The sequence below is a fragment of the Strix aluco genome, chromosome 2 (genome assembly GCF_031877795.1).
Source record: "Strix aluco isolate bStrAlu1 chromosome 2, bStrAlu1.hap1, whole genome shotgun sequence".
Classification (NCBI taxonomy): domain Eukaryota; kingdom Metazoa; phylum Chordata; class Aves; order Strigiformes; family Strigidae; genus Strix; species Strix aluco.
The window spans coordinates 106,590,068-106,608,016 of record NC_133932.1 but is presented as its reverse complement, the minus strand read 5'-3'; the positions used below and the strand labels follow the sequence as shown (position 1 = coordinate 106,608,016).

The 17,949-nt window shown below is 41.1% G+C and overlaps 1 protein-coding gene and 1 long non-coding RNA gene across 3 annotated transcripts in view; one reads left to right on the top strand and one right to left on the bottom strand.

Moving 5' to 3' along the window:
• The window catches only part of HTR2A (5-hydroxytryptamine receptor 2A), a 30,215-nt gene extending 20,153 nt beyond the window's left edge, over positions 1-10,062 (top strand). For both annotated transcript variants that reach the window (XM_074815675.1, XM_074815674.1), the window contains one exon: positions 5,002-10,062. In XM_074815675.1, coding sequence (XP_074671776.1) covers positions 5,002-5,801 — 800 coding nt within the window. In that variant the 3' untranslated portion in view covers positions 5,802-10,062. The remainder of the gene's footprint in view (positions 1-5,001) is intronic.
• Positions 1,386-17,831, bottom strand: LOC141919663 (uncharacterized). Its single transcript, XR_012622061.1, has 4 exons — positions 17,369-17,831; positions 16,938-17,038; positions 5,547-5,678; positions 1,386-1,527 (listed from the first exon to the last, which is right to left on the bottom strand). It is a non-coding gene; the product is annotated as an uncharacterized LOC141919663 (long non-coding RNA).
• Between the last annotated feature and the right edge of the window lie 118 nt (positions 17,832-17,949).

Sequence of the window (17,949 nt, the reverse complement as noted above, 5' to 3'; positions counted from 1 at the left end):
GGCTGTGTTGCACCAAGGCAATTTTTATACAAAATGGAACTGAGGGTCTGTGTTGTATGCCTTGGGATGTACCATGTGAGTGTTCAAGGATGGTTGCTTTTTGTTCACTTGTACCAAAGGAGGACATTCTCCAAGAAAAGAAAAGCACCAGATACCAGGCATGGGCTTTTCTAAAGAAATTAGACAATATTGCCACTCTGAGCTGCTTGAAGGACAGACTGGCCTTCTCCAAGGCAGCAATCCTTTCAGAGGTCTCCAGTGTCACAGCACATCTCTGTGCAGTGGCCCATGATCTGGCCCATAATCTGAATATGTCTGAATCAATGTGACTGTTAAAAATTGAGCTGGGGAGGCTTTTTTCTTTTTCTTGCGAAGGTGAACAAAGGTGCTGAATTTCGTTGAGAAACTGTAACGACATCTCTAAAAGGTATTTCCTATCCCTTGGACATTTATTAAGGCACATAGTAATGCTCATTTATATTCAAATTGATTGAAATAGATATATGTGAGGTGAAAGCATATGACTGACATTTTTTGCTTGAAGGAGACTTCATGGAAGGAACTTTGACTTTATCAGTTCACTCCACCCATCTTCTCTTCATTCTAAGTAGCCCAAGTGTGCCACCCTGCAGGGCATATTGTAGATTCTGGCTTTGATTCATTTGATAGTCTCCACAGCTCAAGGCAGCTGCAAACCCAGTTTACCTGTTCAGTTGAAGTGGTTTTATGGCTGCTGTATATCTCTCAATTGCAAGCCAGCAATGTGTACCACTAAATCAAGCTTTGTCAGTTTTACCAGGCTTTTCAAGAGAACAACAAGAAGAATGCTATTGCTTTACTTCTTAACCTTTGGTGTTTTCAAGAGCCTTTTGTCATTCTGAAGTTGTGCCCAAATGGTTGAGGTTTAATGCAGGATTTATTACTCAACTTTATTTTTCGGGTTCTGTTTTGTGGTTTATTAAAGTCCATAGAGTTTGAAGCAGCCACCTGTGTATAAATCAAGCTATATAAATAAACCAGCTTCTACTAGTGGAACATAATATTTAGGGTTTGCCCATAAGGGAAAATGTTCTGATATAAGTAAGTGGGAATGTCAGCTGGAAACGCAGTGGCTCATGTACCTCCAGTGCTTGAATGGATGTTCCCACTCTGTGCGGAGTGCTTCCTTTGTCTCATCTTAATTTGATTTGCAAGTGGAGTAAGATAAACCATAAAAAAGCACTCAGGGGATATCCAGACTTTTTCCAAACTGACCTTGAGCTAGCGGGAGCCAGGGACATGGAATGGGCAGGGTGTGGAATAGCTGTTCTGTTACAGCCCTGCCAGGTCGTTTCCTCCAGTTCTACTCTTTGCACATGGTCCATTTCCCAAATGCCTGCTCATCCCTACCTGGTAGCTCTGCATGATTCTTTCTTCTGAAGCTGATTTTCTTCTCCTGACATTTGAATAAACAGACATAGCCTGTGTCTTCTTAAACATCCAGTCATCACGAGCAGGGAGCTGGAAATCAAGGACCCCCAATAAAACCTGCAAGAAATTATACATCTGAATCCTCAAAGAGAAATAGATTGATTAGCTTCGATCTTTAAAGAATTAATTCAGTCATCTGCAGTAATGCTCATACAGCTTGGATGGGGACTTTTTGTTATGTGACTACAGGACAAACTTGATCTTGAAAAAACCCGAGTGATGTGTGGGTGACATTCCTGGCCATGTGTGATGCTTCCTAAAAATCCCATCAAAATAGTGTACATGGGTTGCACATGGAACTCCTTTATTTACAGTTTAAACATGACTGCCTTTGAATTTGTTCCCTGTGTCCTCACTGGGATTTGCTATCCTCATGCTACAGAAGCTGGAAGCTCTCTGTTGAAGAGGGAAAAACTCTGTTCCTTTGGGCCGGAGAGTAGTAAGCTTAGTCGCTGTAGAGATATGAAAAGAGAGAAATGGGCTGTAGTTAATTTAATCCATGCAGGAATGCCACAATATCATTTGTGGGATCCCCTGCATCAGCTGAACCGGGGTATACACAGAAAGCAGGTTACAGCTGTCAATGTTCTATGCTACCAAACTGTGGTACCTCTGGTATTTTCAAACCATATATAGGCCAGCTGCCCGTGGCTGTAGGGGAAAGATGCCTTGAACGGTCATTCAGAAAAACTTATATGTCTAGCAGGACCTGCTACAGCTCCGCTGTGAACAGCACTTTTTCACTTGTTAAAGGAATGACAAGGAAATGTGGAAACTCCAGATACAAGCTGAAGCTCATTTCCATTTTTTAAAGCCAGAAATCTGGATTTAGATGCCTCTCTCCAGAAGCTGCTAACAGCAAAAGAAAGCAGGTGGGAATTGCTGCCCTTGTATTTTGGCTGAGGAGTTGAAACTGACTTCGGCCTTTTACTTGAAAAAGCTTGCAATTATGCTAGTATTTTCCTCTTTCTAGTGCTGCTGCCTCTCCTCCCATGCCTCCTCATGCAGCTGAACCATAAGGTCTGTAGTAATGAAAGGCATCTTTTTACTCTGTCAATATCATTGTTTATTTTATCTCTGTGGCTCACACTAGGTCTTTGAATGAAATGAAAAAACAGCCTGCTGTTATCAGTACAGGGCAGAACTGGATGGGAAGCTTGTGGTATTGCTCTGACTAGTGCTGTGTCTTCATGCAGCTGAAGCATAATGCTGGGAGGCGCTGGGTGCCTTCAGTATCCCTTCAACTTTCCAAAAAAAGAAGAGGAACTTCAAAGCATTCCCCATTTCCCTGGAGGTGTTTGGCACACCCCAGATTACTCAGCCATGGCTGGGCAATGTGGGTCCTGCAGGTGACCCCTCCCTCCATGCCGTCAGTCGGACTGACTTGGACCTTTTTAGGCAGCAGCTTTCCTGGAGTCACTGGAGGTTTCCATCAGCTTGACCCAGGAGCTGCCACACACTGCATGAGTTTGCACCTCGCCCACTGGCTTCTTACAGCCCAAGTTCAAGCATTTAGGGCTTTTGCAGAGAAACAGAAAGGACAATACCGCAGGCTCTCCACCAGCTTCTGCCCTGGACAGATAAGAACAGCACTTTTGTAAACTGTCCCAAGGCATTGCCATGACTCAGTTCAAAACAATGAAGATAGAATAAGCTACAGTGTTGTTAGAAAAATAAAAAGCAGTGGTAGAAAAAAAAAAGAGCTTCGTAGAAGCACCAAAAGAATGGAACATTTGAAGAGAACAATGGTCTAATATTATTATTACTGTTATTATTATTGTTTTGTACTGTGCCTGGACTCTACAGCCTCCCTCTAGGACTGGAGCTTTTATGCTGGGCACTGGCAATGTGTGAAAAGAAGAGACAGCCTGTTTTAAAGGGCTTCAAGTCTAAGCACCAGAGTGGGAAGAAGGGAAAGGAAGGGAGGTAGAGGGAGGTACCATTGAAACGCTGGTGTTGAGAGGATGAGTTTCAGGACTCATCTGTGAATCAGTAAGGACATTCTTGGGCACACAGGGGACAAGGTAGGGCATGGCATCATAAGAAATTATTCTCTAATTAATTTTTTCTTCCACAGAAGCCAAATACAGCATCTGGGATTTCTCTTCAAAGATGCAAAGGGGACTGGAGCTCCCAGATTATGCTAACTTTCCACATGAGTCAGACTCCTTAGCTGCTTTTATCCAAACAGGGCTGCATTATCACTCCCTTCTTCACAACTCCACTTTTGCTGTCTTCACAGCACATCATCCCTTTCGCTGTCTGAACATTGTTTCTCTTGGACAGACAGCATCCATCTGGGGGGAGGGGAGGAGACAAATATTGAAAAAAAAAACCAAAACCAACCAAAGAAACAGCAGCTGTTTGATTTTGCTTAGACACTAGCAGCATTTGCAGAAGTCCCTGAGGAAATGGCTGAGTGGGCTTGAATCAGACAGAGCAGTCCAAGGAGAATGGACTTCATCACCTGGCCTTGCCATTCATGACAGGGCAAGGACGTAGCACATGCTCCAGGGGAAGACAAAGTTTGCAGGGCTGCTGTTGCCTTCGGGGCTGTGCATTGAGAGCGCAGCCAGTAAAGGTTGGGAATATCATGAAGGAACCTTTGCAGTCCTCCAGGGTGAACCACATCTCAGGCTGCCTCATATCAGTGTCTCTCAGTGCTTAATTTATCCCCATCTTTCCTCTGACTGTTCCCATGGAATTTTTTTTACCATTTAGACTGTGCTGACTGTATGGAGATGACAGGGAAAAAAGAAAAAGACCCAATGAATGATTACTCTCAGACTTATGAGAAAAATTTATCTTTCCTCCTAAACTCAGTATTTCACAGCCTAGTCAGAAACCGGTACCCAGAACACTTTTAATCCTCTTATGAAAAACAGCCCAAGACCACTCTTAAGCCAACACAGAAAAGAAAGACACGGTATCATCTTGATCATAGTTGGTAAAAGCCTTTGCCAAGGTGGCAGAGATCAAGGAGCAAGTCTGGAGATCATTACATTGCTTTTGTTGCTACCAGATGTCATGGGATGTGTTCTACCTGTGGCTGAGGTTTCTTTGAAGGAGAGAGGGAATTCAGATTAGAGCAACTGCAAAATCCTGTGTAACACCAGTGCTGCTTTTCCCCTACCCTTCTTTGCTGGGACCCTGTAAAGGTGGTGGCAGCACAAATGCCAGAGCCTGGCAGACCACAGCTTAGTTCCTGAAATTCAACATCTGCAACGCCAATGTTTCACACAGCATCTTTTCTTAGGGGAGCCCCAGAAGTCACAAGAACAGGACTAGCATTGTGCTGCTGCTGAAACATGAGAGGCAATGTTTTTCCTTCCCCTGTGTAAATTCAGTTTGCTTTGGGGTGTCTATCAATTGTGGCTCTATCTGTTAGTGTTCATTTGTGTCCTATAACCATTTATTCTTTGAAAAATGACCTGTGTATAGATAAGAGTGTTTTGTTTATTTTGTCTTGGAGATGGGAAATGGTGTTTTTATTATTGTGTTTAACCTCTTTTTTCCCTAATCCACCTTCAGGTATTTCCATGCCTATACCTGTCTTTGGACTACAAGACGACTCCAAAGTGTTTAAGAAAGGCAGCTGCTTACTCGTGGATGACAATTTTGTCCTAGTAGGCTCTTTTGTGGCATTCTTCATCCCTCTAACCATCATGGTGGTCACCTACTTTTTAACTATCAAGTCGCTGCAGAAGGAAGCTATGCTATGCGTGAATGACATTGGCCCAAAGACCAAGTTTGCTTCATTTAGCTTCCTCCCTCAGAGTTCCCTGTCCTCAGAGAAACTCTTTCAGCGCTCTTTGAACAGAGATGTGGGGACTTCTGGGAGGAGAACCATGCAATCCATCAGCAATGAGCAGAAGGCTTCCAAGGTTCTTGGCATTGTCTTCTTTCTGTTTGTTGTGATGTGGTGCCCATTTTTCATCACCAATGTGATGGCTGTAATTTGCAAGGAGTCATGCAATCAAGAAGTCATTGGAGGACTACTTAATGTATTTGTTTGGATTGGCTACCTTTCTTCAGCTGTCAACCCACTTGTATATACGTTGTTCAATAAAACCTACCGCTCAGCTTTCTCTCGTTACATTCAGTGTCGCTACAAGGAGGAGAAGAAACCTTTCCAGCTGATTTTAGTGAACACTATCCCAGCACTTGCGTATAATTCCAGCCAGCTCCAGCTAGCGCAAATGAAGAGTCTGAAAAAAGAGGCAAAAATGATGGCTAAGGATTATTCGATGGTCACAATAGGAATACATCATTTGGATGGTACCTCCAAGGGAAGTATCAGCCCAACAAACGAAAACGTTAGCGGTGTGTGATGGTTGGCAGCTGCCATGACAACCGCCGTGCATATGCTGAAAATTTCATGTGGCTGTGAGAAGCTCTGACAGCTTAGGATAATCAGCCCTGTTCAAGAGACCCTCCAATAACATCACATACTCCTCATATTATCCTGTGGATGAAAACCAGGGTTGAAATGGTATCAAATGTGCAATTTTTTTTCATACAGTACTTTGGCTGTTTTAAGCACAGGCTTTATTAAACTTATTTTTTTAATATTCTAAAGGATATATTTCTTAAAGAAAAAAAATGCAATTTCTGGTATTATAACATGGGCTGTGAAGAAACCTACGCATTTCTTTTCTCTTTGCAAATGAAAGCTAAGCTGTCCTTTGATGTTCTTGCAGAGTAGGCTCCAGCTAGTTTGTCTTGCTACAATGGAATTTTATTATCATTAACTGAATGAGCACTTTATGGAATTTTAAATAAAATGATGTTTAATTTGCTAATATATATTTAAAATAAATTTTAAAGTATTAAAGAGAAATCTATTAAAATCTGTATAGATTAATTATACGGACATTTTGGTAAGTGTTTTTATGGCTATTTTTTTCTTCTGAGTGACCATTCTGAACTGTTACTGGGCTTTTCTGCCATTTGTTCTATAGTTCAAATTAGCAGTCTTCAAAGGTAAATTATACTTGAATGATCCTTCAGTTCTACTACCATTTGTAATCTTTATTTCATGTCTTGTACTTCATTTCCATTCAAAAAGTTTCATCTGTTCAGCTTAAAACTTGAAAGTAATTTTTTCAGAAGTAATTATTGGGCTTGACTCCCTGCTCCTTCCCACTGGTGTTGACAGGGAAGCGAAGTCAGAAAAGAGCGGAAAATCAGGCACAACACTGCTAAATGATTCCACGTCCATGCCTCTGATACCAACAGTCTGATCTAAGTAATGTCAGTGGAAGCTTTTCATGAGTGAAGCCTTCAGTAAAAGGTCACAGCAGATCCTCTCTCGTCATTTCTCTTTGGTTAAAAAGGTCATTATAAAGAATGTCCTTCTGGTTTTGTTTTAGGGCTTGTAGAGCCAGAATTATTAGAAAACTGTTGGTTGCTCAACATTGTTTTCCCTGGTTTCGCTGTTTTGCTGTTATGGTAGGTTGCTCAGGAATGGTAGGTAGCTTGCACTATTAGGACTTAGCCTTAATGAAATATGTATGGGCAAATGGGGCCCGACTGAAAAATAACAGGACTTATAAGCAGCACTGTATTTCACCTGCATAGCTCCAAGGGCAGAATGCATTACATGAAGAACATCAAATACATTGCTTGACAGAAATGCCTAGTCATGCTTTCTTTCAAGCATCACAGACAATTTCACTGAAGCCAGTGGGACTCTGCTGGAGAGCAGAAATATAAATGTTGTATCCACCCACAAAACCTAAATCCAAGGATTTGATTCGTTCCATGAGTTTGGCAGTCATAATCATTAGAAGCAGGATGTATTCCAGTTTCAGATCCTGTCCACTCTGAAAAAAACACTACCTACCCAGAAGCCAAACTCCAATGCTTTCATTAGTTCTTCTCTTGAAGTTGTTCAGTTTTCCCAGACCAATTAAATTTCCACTACGAAAGAGAGAGAGAGAGAAGCTGAATCTGATTCTAGCCTACCAGCTGGGGGTCTTTGGAAGAGGAAGACCTTTAGTTTAAAATACTGATCTGTGGTAGAAGAGGACTTAAAACTTGGCTGGGTATCTGGCTGATCTCCAAGAAACTGCTTTTATTGTTTTCTTGGCAGTATGATAACTAAATCTTCCAGTTTTATGAGCCGTATCCTCCAACATGGGATAGGTCAGACCCACTGTGCACAGGTCACATGGGGGCTCTGTGTGCATATGGTGACACTGACTCATTCCACAGCCCTCAGCCTCCACGCCTGGGTCAAAGCATTGTGTTGTAGCCCTGTTGCAGTGATGCCATGCATGTCATCCATGGGCTAATGGCTCTTAATGGTTTTCCCCCAAAAAGTGAGAATTTAGGATCACCTGATAAATCAAGTAGTGTAACTGCTGTGCTCACCAAGGTGGTTTATATGGACTCTCTGGCTCTGGGTACCCTTGATCACCACAATCAAATTGAACATCTTTAGCAGAAGGAAAAATAAACTTGCTGCTCCTGCCTCCCTGTGCACACCCTGCTCCCACATAGCACCATGTGAAGGTTGCCACACAGGCACAGAAGAGATTTCAGGGGGAATCTGCTAAATGCAGCTGAGCATGAGGACCACCATAGTAGTAGGTGGGAGCAGTGACTTTCCACTGTTCCCTGACAAGTTTGACATAGAACCTAAATCAGGGGGTTTGAGCTAAGGACAACATCCAGCTTGTACCACCCAGGCCAGCCAGGCAAGGGATGGAGCACTGATGGAGCAGAAGTGGTCCAGGGCATCCCACAAAACAGGGTATTCAGGTACCTCCTGGTGTCCAGATCACTCCACAACTGGAGTGATGGTTTTGAGAATTCACCCCTAGGAATGGGCACCCCAGAGAAGAAGTAGGCAGTAATAAAACCAAAGGTCTTTCTTGAGTAGATGTCTGAGGCTCAGGATCTGCCACCAAACCAGACTGCCTTCATATGATGAATACTGACACAGGATTGAAGGTCTCTAACTCTGTGTGAGCAGAAAGGAAACACAGATGCTTCTACCAGTGGAGGGAATTGCCAGGTTTTGTGCAATTTGTGCCCATCTTGATGCAAGTGTCTCTGGCCTTGCAAGAGGGAGAAGCAGATGGGATGGACAGCTCGGGTCCTGTTGCCCATTTGTGCCAGGGAGCAGAGCCTGCCTGCATACTGTACGATGTATCTGGCACCCTGCACTTCTCCGAAGCTCAATTCCTCCGAAAACTCCTGAGGGTCTGGTTGCTGGTCTGTGCAGTCTCCTCCACCAGTTGTGCTTGATAAACTGTTACTGAGCATCTAACATTCACTGCTTATGCTCTCCGCTTACTGTCTGCATTTTGCCCACGTGGCAGAGCAAATCAGTCCCCCCTCTTTCTCTTTCATGTCACCTTCTGTTCCGCTTTCACAATGTCAAATTGCTCAGGTTGCAAATACTGACGGTGAATGTCTCACTACAAACAGAGAGGGTTTCAATTACTTGCTTGATGTTCCATTAGAAGATGACTGAACAATATTTTCCAGCTTATTAAAATAAAATCTATGTTTTGGACTTAAGAGACTTGACAGCATTTCTTTAATTGACAGCTGGAGGTAACATAACACATTTTTTGCTTAGAAGCAGGGATATCTGATGCCTGACATTTTAATTCTGCGAGCACTCAGATAGGTGGTTTTATTGAGTGATCAGCAGCTTTTGCCTAAGAAGCCTCTCAAAGCCAGGAATGCACAGCAGATAAAGACCAATATTTCCACTATTCATGGACACCTTTGACAGTTTAGCGAGGCCTGATTCTGCCACCTTGCACCAAAATGTTAACAGATTTTTGTGTGGTTTGCCTTAGTGAGGATGACAGAGTCAGGGTCTGAATTTGTTCTTCCCACCATGCCAGATCTGCGGGAGGTTGTTCATCAGCAGATAGCAATTAACAGAATCATTATACTGCAGACAGATGACAAAGTTCAGCTGTTTTAAACCAGAATTTATAGCACTGGTCCCATGCTTGGGATGAACACTATAGTTTAGTATGACCAGCTTCAGACCAACACTTCCATCTTGCAAAAAAATGTGTTTTCATTACGCATCAGACTGGCATGGAAACTTTTGTAATTTTCCAGGCAAAAAAAGAGAAGACATTCACACAGACTTGCTCAGAGGTTAGGGCCTTCCCCTACCTTACAGGAAAAGCATGCTGAGTCAGTCTGTCATATCTGCATTCAAAAAACCCGCTTTGTCTGAAAAAATGTTTTAATCAAAAATTTTTCAAGTAGATTGACATTTTACTACTGTTAAGGCTGCAGCTGAAAAATGTCCAAAGACATGAAGCTCACCATGTATCTCCTCAGCTGGTGTGCATCCTTTATACACTTCAGGGTAAAAAATCCTATGTATCTATCCCATCCAGCCAACCATGCACTGTACTTATGTAATTATTGCCAGATGGTGAGATGCATTCTATTTTGAATACCTGTATGTTTGCTTATGTAAATACATAGAGAAAAACGTTTGCTGTATTTTGTAATGTTACTGTAAAATGGTGTTCCAATGCTTTATTGTTTTGTCAGATCCCACTGCTAGTAAAGCAGATTAAAATATATAAATGCCATCAGTTGTTTTATAAACTGGAGGTTTGTCTTAAGTAGTTATTTTGGTTTGGTTTAATTTCTCCCATATATATTCACAGTACAATGTCTGCTGAAGGCTAAAGTAATTTTAAATATCTTGCTGGACAAAGAGAAAGAGCATGTTGCAGAATTTAACTATCTCAGTAAACTGGTCCAAAATGAGCCATTGCAATCATTTTCATTTTCTAAGGACAGCTGTTCTTCTGCTGAAAATGTATACTCTTTGGATGAGTACATATAGCTTAAAACATTTCAGCCTCAGAAACAACGTACTTGAAGTAGTAATAAGCCAATTAAATTAATTTTACTAAGAAGTAGCACTATAAGACTAAAATTAATAAGCAGCGTAAATAAATAGCATTACACAGCTGCAGACATCAGTAACACCTGAATCACAGAACCACAGTGCCACCTATTGTTAGTATTTCCTCTCACAGAGTATTAAAATAAGAAACCAAAATGGATTTTGTTACCTTTTTGTTTTCTCCATCTTAAAACCAAAATAAATTTATTCCTCCAACGGATCTTACAGCATACACGCACTTGTTTACAATTGCAATGCATATCCAAATAGTATGGCTGTTAATAAGAAGTCCCCTCAAAATCTTGCTGTAATCTTAAGGTTTCATTAAGCTTTGTAATGTCTAGAGAAAAGCATACAAAGGCATATTTTTCAAAAGTTATCAAATGAAGGGAAATAGATTGTTTTAGCTACAAACCTGTGAGGCACCATAGGGTGAAATGTGTCTGATGAGATCCCTGAATTGAACATCCACTCAGTTTTACCTCTGTAGTACTAGACTACTGTACGTAGGCTGAGGGTATCAGAATTTCTTATGTTCTTTGGAAAATGCCAGGCGAGATTTACCTGTTTTGACATACTTTGCACTAACCGTTGACAAAGGATACGCTTAGCTTATCCACCTGGCACTCCAAGTCATAAAGGCAAAGATATCTGGAAAAAAAGATATTTAGTCTTCAGATTTATAGTATAATCTTCTGAGGACTCTCCTTGAAATATGGCAAAAGGGTCTTTGGAAATTTTACATAACACAGTGAAGTTCTTTGATATACCTGCAGCTTTGACATGTGAGACCTGGCAAATAGGCACAGCAATTCAAAAGCCTCCTTGATTGAATCTTATTATGTTTGATGTAATTTAATCACAGACATACCATGCTATCTGACCCTGAAAATAGTTCTAACATTAGTTCTGCAAACCATAATTAATTATGTCCAAAGTTATTTGACTACACAAAAGATTAACTTTTTTCAGTCTGACTGAAATCTTCATTTTAGGATAAAGAAAAGCTGACAAACTCAATAGTTTTGATTACATTCAATGTGTCAGTTTACAAGTGTAAAGTTACTCATTCTTAGTGTTCGCAGGACATCAGTTGGGTGTAACTGCATCTAAATTGCTTGGGTTATATCACAGTGTAACCAGTACAAAGCCATGCAAAATAGGCAATAGTTACAGTTGTGTTAAAAGATTAACTGCCAAATTTCTATCAGAATGGAAAATTAAAAACTAATGCAGACAAAAAATTTTAGGTAGTTGTGGAGAAAAAGTAGAGTTCATCATGCCCAGGCACTGTAATTTTTCAAGTGCTGGACTTGTTTGGGTTTTGTCTAAAATGTGCAAGGCAATATATTTTAAATATGACTACTTTGCCACCCTGGGTGTGAACAGAGTGTGCAGAGAATCAGATCTGGGATCTTTCCTTAGGAGATCTTAATATATAAGCAGAAAAACTTTCTTTTTTTTTCCTTTATTTTTTTTTTTAAATCTGTGTTCACACTGGGTACGCTTAGGAATGGTTGTATGTCAGCAGACTTCCTTGCAGTCACCTGTCAGAAGATTTGCCTCAAATGAAATTGTCAATAAAAGATAATGAAACAAAAGAGAGAACCATACAGAGATTATGTAAAGGACATAAACCAACCTATGGATGCATTCTCTGAAAGGAGTCAGCATGTGTGTACATCAACATGGTCCCTCATCAAAGGCTGAAGAAAAACTAACCACAAGTGAAGACAGAAGGTTCTTGCATAGTGAAAGAACAGGAAACAGGCAAGAAAGAATAATCAGTCTTCACCATGGAGGCAGAACACCAGTGTGTCCTACGGGGGCCTCTAGAAAAAATACATCAAAAGTGACAGCATGCATAGTGGAGAACTGATTGCGAAGACCACATGATACCCTGTGATGTTTCTTGAAATGGCAGGTGAAATTCAAAGTAGAAAAAGTAAGGTGATGCATTTTTTTGAGAAAAAAAATCAACTTTACCTTTACATACAGAATAATATGCTCTAAACTGACTGTTACTACATGGGAATTCTATATTTGTACTATTGTACTGTGAAAAAAATGATCAGCAGTAGTTAAAAAGGTATTTGAGGATAACTGTAAAGGGTACAGAGAAGGGCAACAAGGTCAATCAAAATTATAGGTTAGCTTCCATACATGTAAACATCTAAATAGATTAGGACTCTTAAAAGATTGGGCAAATTCATGAAGCCAAAGAGAGCTCTTTACCATAGAGATTATAGACATTTCTAGCCCGAGAACTAGAGGGACCTCAGATTGCTAGATGTTAGCGAGTGCTCTCTGGAGCTGCTTGCCAAATGCTTGTGCTTTTCTTTCTACCAGTTTGTGCTACAGCTCATCTTCAAAATGGGCTGAATGGACCTTTGGTCTGCACAACTACGGCTGCTCTTCTGTTAGATTTCAAACACAAAAGTGATCTGTATATGAATTTAATTAAGCAATTCCCCGTTCTTCTGTTCCTGCTCTTCCATAAATATTTCTGTAAGTGCATTTGCAACTGACCTAAAAAATCTCAAGGAGTTAATTTGTAAATTCTTAGGTCACAATTCACTGACAATACAAATATTAGTATTTTGTGAGTTCACTGTTATTCTTCCTGTTATATCATAAGTGTTCTGTAGCAATAGAAAAGATTGCTAGTCTGAAAATCCTTAAACACTTCACTGCTCTCAGGAACCCAGTAATAAAAATTATGTTCATGCAACCACACAACTGTGGCAGGAAATGGAAGCAAAGAAAACAGCAGTTAAAATTATTGTTGCTGTTTCCAAGCAAATTTACAACACACTTGCTCTTAAAGTCTCTGCCGCTGAATAATTTGAAATGACAAAGATGTTTGGGTGATCTCTCTTTGCAGAAAAAGAAAAAGGGGTGTGAGTTGAAAAACCCATTTTTCATTGAGACATTTAGGCTGGGAACTGCTAGGGGTCTGCTAGTTAAGTGTCCATGTCTAAGCCAGTTGACCCAGCTTCTAAAGGTAATAGAGAAAGAGAAGCAGCCTAAAATGAGTATTTAAGGCAAGTGGAATCACCCCTTGGAATTGCCTACCAGAGAAAATCCCAGCCTTCAAATCTCACAAGTATAAAATAGTTTCATTCACAAGTAACAGCAGCTATAATGTAGCCACATAACATTGCTTTTCAAAACTAAATACTTGGGGCTCATGGGGCTACGGCTAAGTCTAGAGATGTGGTATAGGGGATAAATTTCCCACTGTAAGAGGACTACTAACAGTCACATTTGGGGTCCTTGAGGGAGAACACAGACTATTTGCTGAATGGGTCTTTCAACCAACAATCACCTGGCAGAAGGTGAAAAGATTGAACTGTGCCATCTTCTGATCTGACCAAGAAACAGGTGGCTGATGAAAGAGGAGCACACTGTGCCATTTTAAGTGAGTTTTCACCTTACAGACTTACATCTAAGAAAAAAATGGAGAAACATGTTAAACAGATCACTGCAGTCACTGTCAGACTACATTCATAGTTATTTATCCTTACAATTCTTTTGAGGAAAAGGGAACTACTGCTGGGACCTATTTGCTGATGGGTAACTGAGGTACAGTGAAATAAAATCGGCAAAAGAAGCCACTCAGGGAGCCAGGAGCAGAGCCCAGAACTTAAAAGGCATGGGTCAGGGTCTCCTCCCTGTAAGCCTCTACTTCCCAATGCTGAGGGAACAGAGATTTCCAGAGGACATCTGGGAATCTGCAGTTCTTCTTGACACATGAAAAAAAAAAAAAAAATCCCTAGCAATGAAGTTGAGATTTGCATGTTTGAAATGAGTCAGGTCTACTTACTTTAAGTTTGAGGAACCAGCAAAAGTAGGAAGCAAAGCAGTTTAGAAAGGCACTTTGAGCTGAATTACAGCACTCGTGAGACCCTGAATGACCTAAAGAAAGACAGATTATCCCAAAGTTCCTTTTTGATACCTCCCATGAGAAAGAAATGGTAATTATTTAGGAAGCAGCACACAGGGGCCTGAAAATTAATCCAAGGCAGGATATCTTCTTTAGAAATCGTCTTGTGAAAGAGATGCAACTATTCAGGGTCAAATGAAGGTAGAAAATCTCAGGATTTAGAAACAGACTAGTCCAAGAGATACTCCACCAAAGTATTTTGAATTGCTGCATATAACTATGCGTAAAGTCATGGATGAAGTTTCCACATGACCAATACTCATCGTGGCTGGACTAGGGAAATCTGTATCTCTGTTCTCCACATGTGAAGTGTAGAAAATACTTTTTTTCTCCTTTTTGTTTTGTAGACAGTGAACTCTTCAAGTCAGAAGATTAGCTTCAATAGGTTTTCATACAGTGCTTTGCACTGTGGACTTGATCACTGTCAGTGCCAATAAGTTCCTTCCTTTTTTTCCAATGACATATAGTATCAATAGTGCAGAACAGCATCACCCTCCCTTACTGCAACTTAAGATTTTTTTTTAAATTCCAAAAAATATTTTTGGACTGAAGCTTCTTCTTTTCACAAAGATCTATTATCATTCTCTCTTTATCTCTGTTACTGCAGGGAATACAATGATCTGGTTTTTTTCCTTAGCTATGTATCTCAGGTTGCACTCCATCTCATCATCCAGGTCATTAATAGAGACACTAAACAGTCTTGTCCCTCATATCGATCCCTGAGGGGTGCCACTCTGCCAGCTGGACTCTGTACTGCTGATCAACACTCTTTGAGCCCAGCAATCCAGCCAATTTTCTACCCACTTTATTGAGCCCACATTTTGCCCATCCCACTAAAAGGAGACAAGGAGACTAAGAGAAGTTGTTGCAAAGCCCTTGCTAAAGCCAAGGTACACAACTTCCACTGCTCCTGCTTTGCCCATTGAGGCAGACTTCTCATCAGAAGAACATTAGACTGGTCAGGTGTGTTGTGCTCTTGGTAAATCCATCTTGGCTGTTCTCGAACACCTTCTTGTTCTTTGTGTACCTGGAAATGGCTTGCAGGAGGATTTGCTGCATTACTTTCCCAGAAAGAAACCTTTCCTGTTGCCCTTCACATCACTTCCAGTTTCAGTCCCCGCTGATTTTGGCTTTTCTGACTCTATCCTTGCATGCTTTAGAGATGTTTCTTTATTCTCCCCAGGTAGCCCATCCCTGCTTCCACTTTCCATAGGCTTTCTTTTTGCATGTGGCATGCGCAGGAGTCTTTTCTTCATCCATGCTGGCCCATGTTCCATTTTCTGCAAAGTGAATGGACTCTTCTTGTGCTTTAAGGAGGTTGTCCTTGAAGATCTACAAGCTCTCCTGGGCTCTCCTTCACCTGCCAGGGCAGTCTCCCATTGGATCCTGCCAATAACCACTACTTGCTCTCCTGAAGTTCAGGGTTGTGACTGCATTTGTTTTGCTCACTTTTAGACACTAATTATAACTAAATAACCCCACATATTAGTGAGTGAAACTTGTTCCCTTCAAGGTTTATTCTCTTCTGTGAGTTCAGTTACTCAGACTGAATCAAATTAAACAAGGATATTCAGAAGACCACTATCTTTTGTTAAAATTCAGATCAATCAAGTTTTTTGCTATTTCTCTTGGGACAATGTGAGCACCTACTTTTACTTTTTCATCTTAAATGATGTTTGGAATTTTCTGACTCTTTCATTGCCTGTACTTCCCCTAGGAACTACACATATTATTGAAATAAATGTTCTTCCCACTGAGGATCTCATCAGTTGTTCCAGAAGTCATTTAGGCATGTTACCATACTCACACTTTGACAGCAATAAAATACTGCCTTTGCTTCAGCATTTTTAAAAGCCGTGCTCTTTAAAATAATCTTTTAAGTAAAGAACAGAAGCAACCTCATGTATTGTAATTTTGCGTGACTCTTCATCATACATAAGTATAGATAACAGATTTAAATAGTCCTCACAAGAAGAGTTTATGATAGACAACTTAAAGCTTCTGCTGTTTTGATCCTTAATTTGACAAATGACTTCAAGTCTGTGGCCCAATTGCACCCCAAGACTAAGAAAGAAAGTCCACTATACTTGTATTACTTCAATGATCACATAGGAATCAAGAAATCCTAGGAATGCCAGCTGGTGTTGCTGATCTTCACTTATTCCCTCAGACCTAAAGAAACGCCTATCTCCTGGGGAAAGACAACCATAAGCATAAACAAATAGCATTTATGTCTCCACCTCTCCTTGGGGGGCCTCATTAATAAGGCAAGCCCTAATGTTCTACTAAATTATTTATTGGCTGAAATGGAATTCAAACAATTGCAGATACCATGAAAAATGAGATGTGCGTAATGACAGCTGCATATATATATACACCAGAGAAAACAGACTGGCTAAAGTTTAGATCAAATAACTAACTGGGCAGTATCTTGCTAGTGAGAGTAGGACATTAAGAGAGCTACAAAATGCCACAGAGATGGAAGGAACACCTGAAGAGTTCTTGAGAAATACTAGTGAAGAAACACATTTTAATTTGATTAATGGCGAATTAAACCTGGTTTGAAAAGAGAAACTGAGAGAAGAAAGTTTAAACGACTCAGAAACAGACTACTTGTACCAGCTACATCCAAGTAGAAAGACGGGATCGGAATGCTGCTCTGGAAGGCAGGATGGGTGGCCCAGGTCCAGGGTCCAGCAGCTGCAGTCCAAATGGATCTGCTGGGGAAGAGTAGAAAGCAACAAGGGGACAAAGTTGCCAGTACTGCGCCTTGCTAGAATTAGGAATTAAAAATAGAAATGAAATATTGTCACATCGGCAGAGTAACAGATGATCAGACTGCAAAATGTTATGGGCAAAAATAGTTGCTGCTAATGCAGTACATGGTATGAGACTAAAAAGAGGGAGAGTGCTTTGCTGAGGACACTTTTCTGGCAACCGATGGGCATGTTTAACTGTATTTTTTTTTTTTTTTAAAAAAAAGAGACCCTCCCACAGCAGGAAGTGGGAAAAATTTGGGTTATGAGTAAGATGAAAGCACTGACAACTACCTTTCCTTTGTGATCTTCCAAGTGAGCTGTCGTGACAAAAACTACCGGAACTAGAAATTGGTCTTATTAAAAAATCAGGAGTCTGTCAGATGGCAGCTGCTATGAAGAACGCTAAAATAGTGAGGAGAGGTAAAACAGTTAAAATGTGATGATGTGGTAGTCCAAGTTCAGGCTGTTTCAGCAGCTTTTTTTCCCCTTGAGGTCTTGATGGTCGAGGGAGAATAATGTTACAGAAACACTTGCTGTTTGAATAGTTCACTATTATCAGATTCTCCGGATTATCTTTTTGTTTTTATCTTCATTTCAGAGCTCAAGACTTTCTTCTTTAGAGTTGGGAATGCGACCTCTGCAGCAGCGGGGCAGGAAGGCGCCAAGGCCGCACGCAGCCGCTCCCCTCCGAGCCCGGGCGAAGAGCTGGAGAAGCGCCTGAGGCGGAGGAGGAGGAGGAAGAGGAAGAGCGCAGCCCCCGCAGCACTCACAGACACGGCGGACCCCCCCAGCTCTCCCAGGGGACGTGCATTTTTGCTCGGGGAAGCCGCAGCCCAGCAGGCCCCATGGCGGGCGGGAAGCAGCCGGCGGCG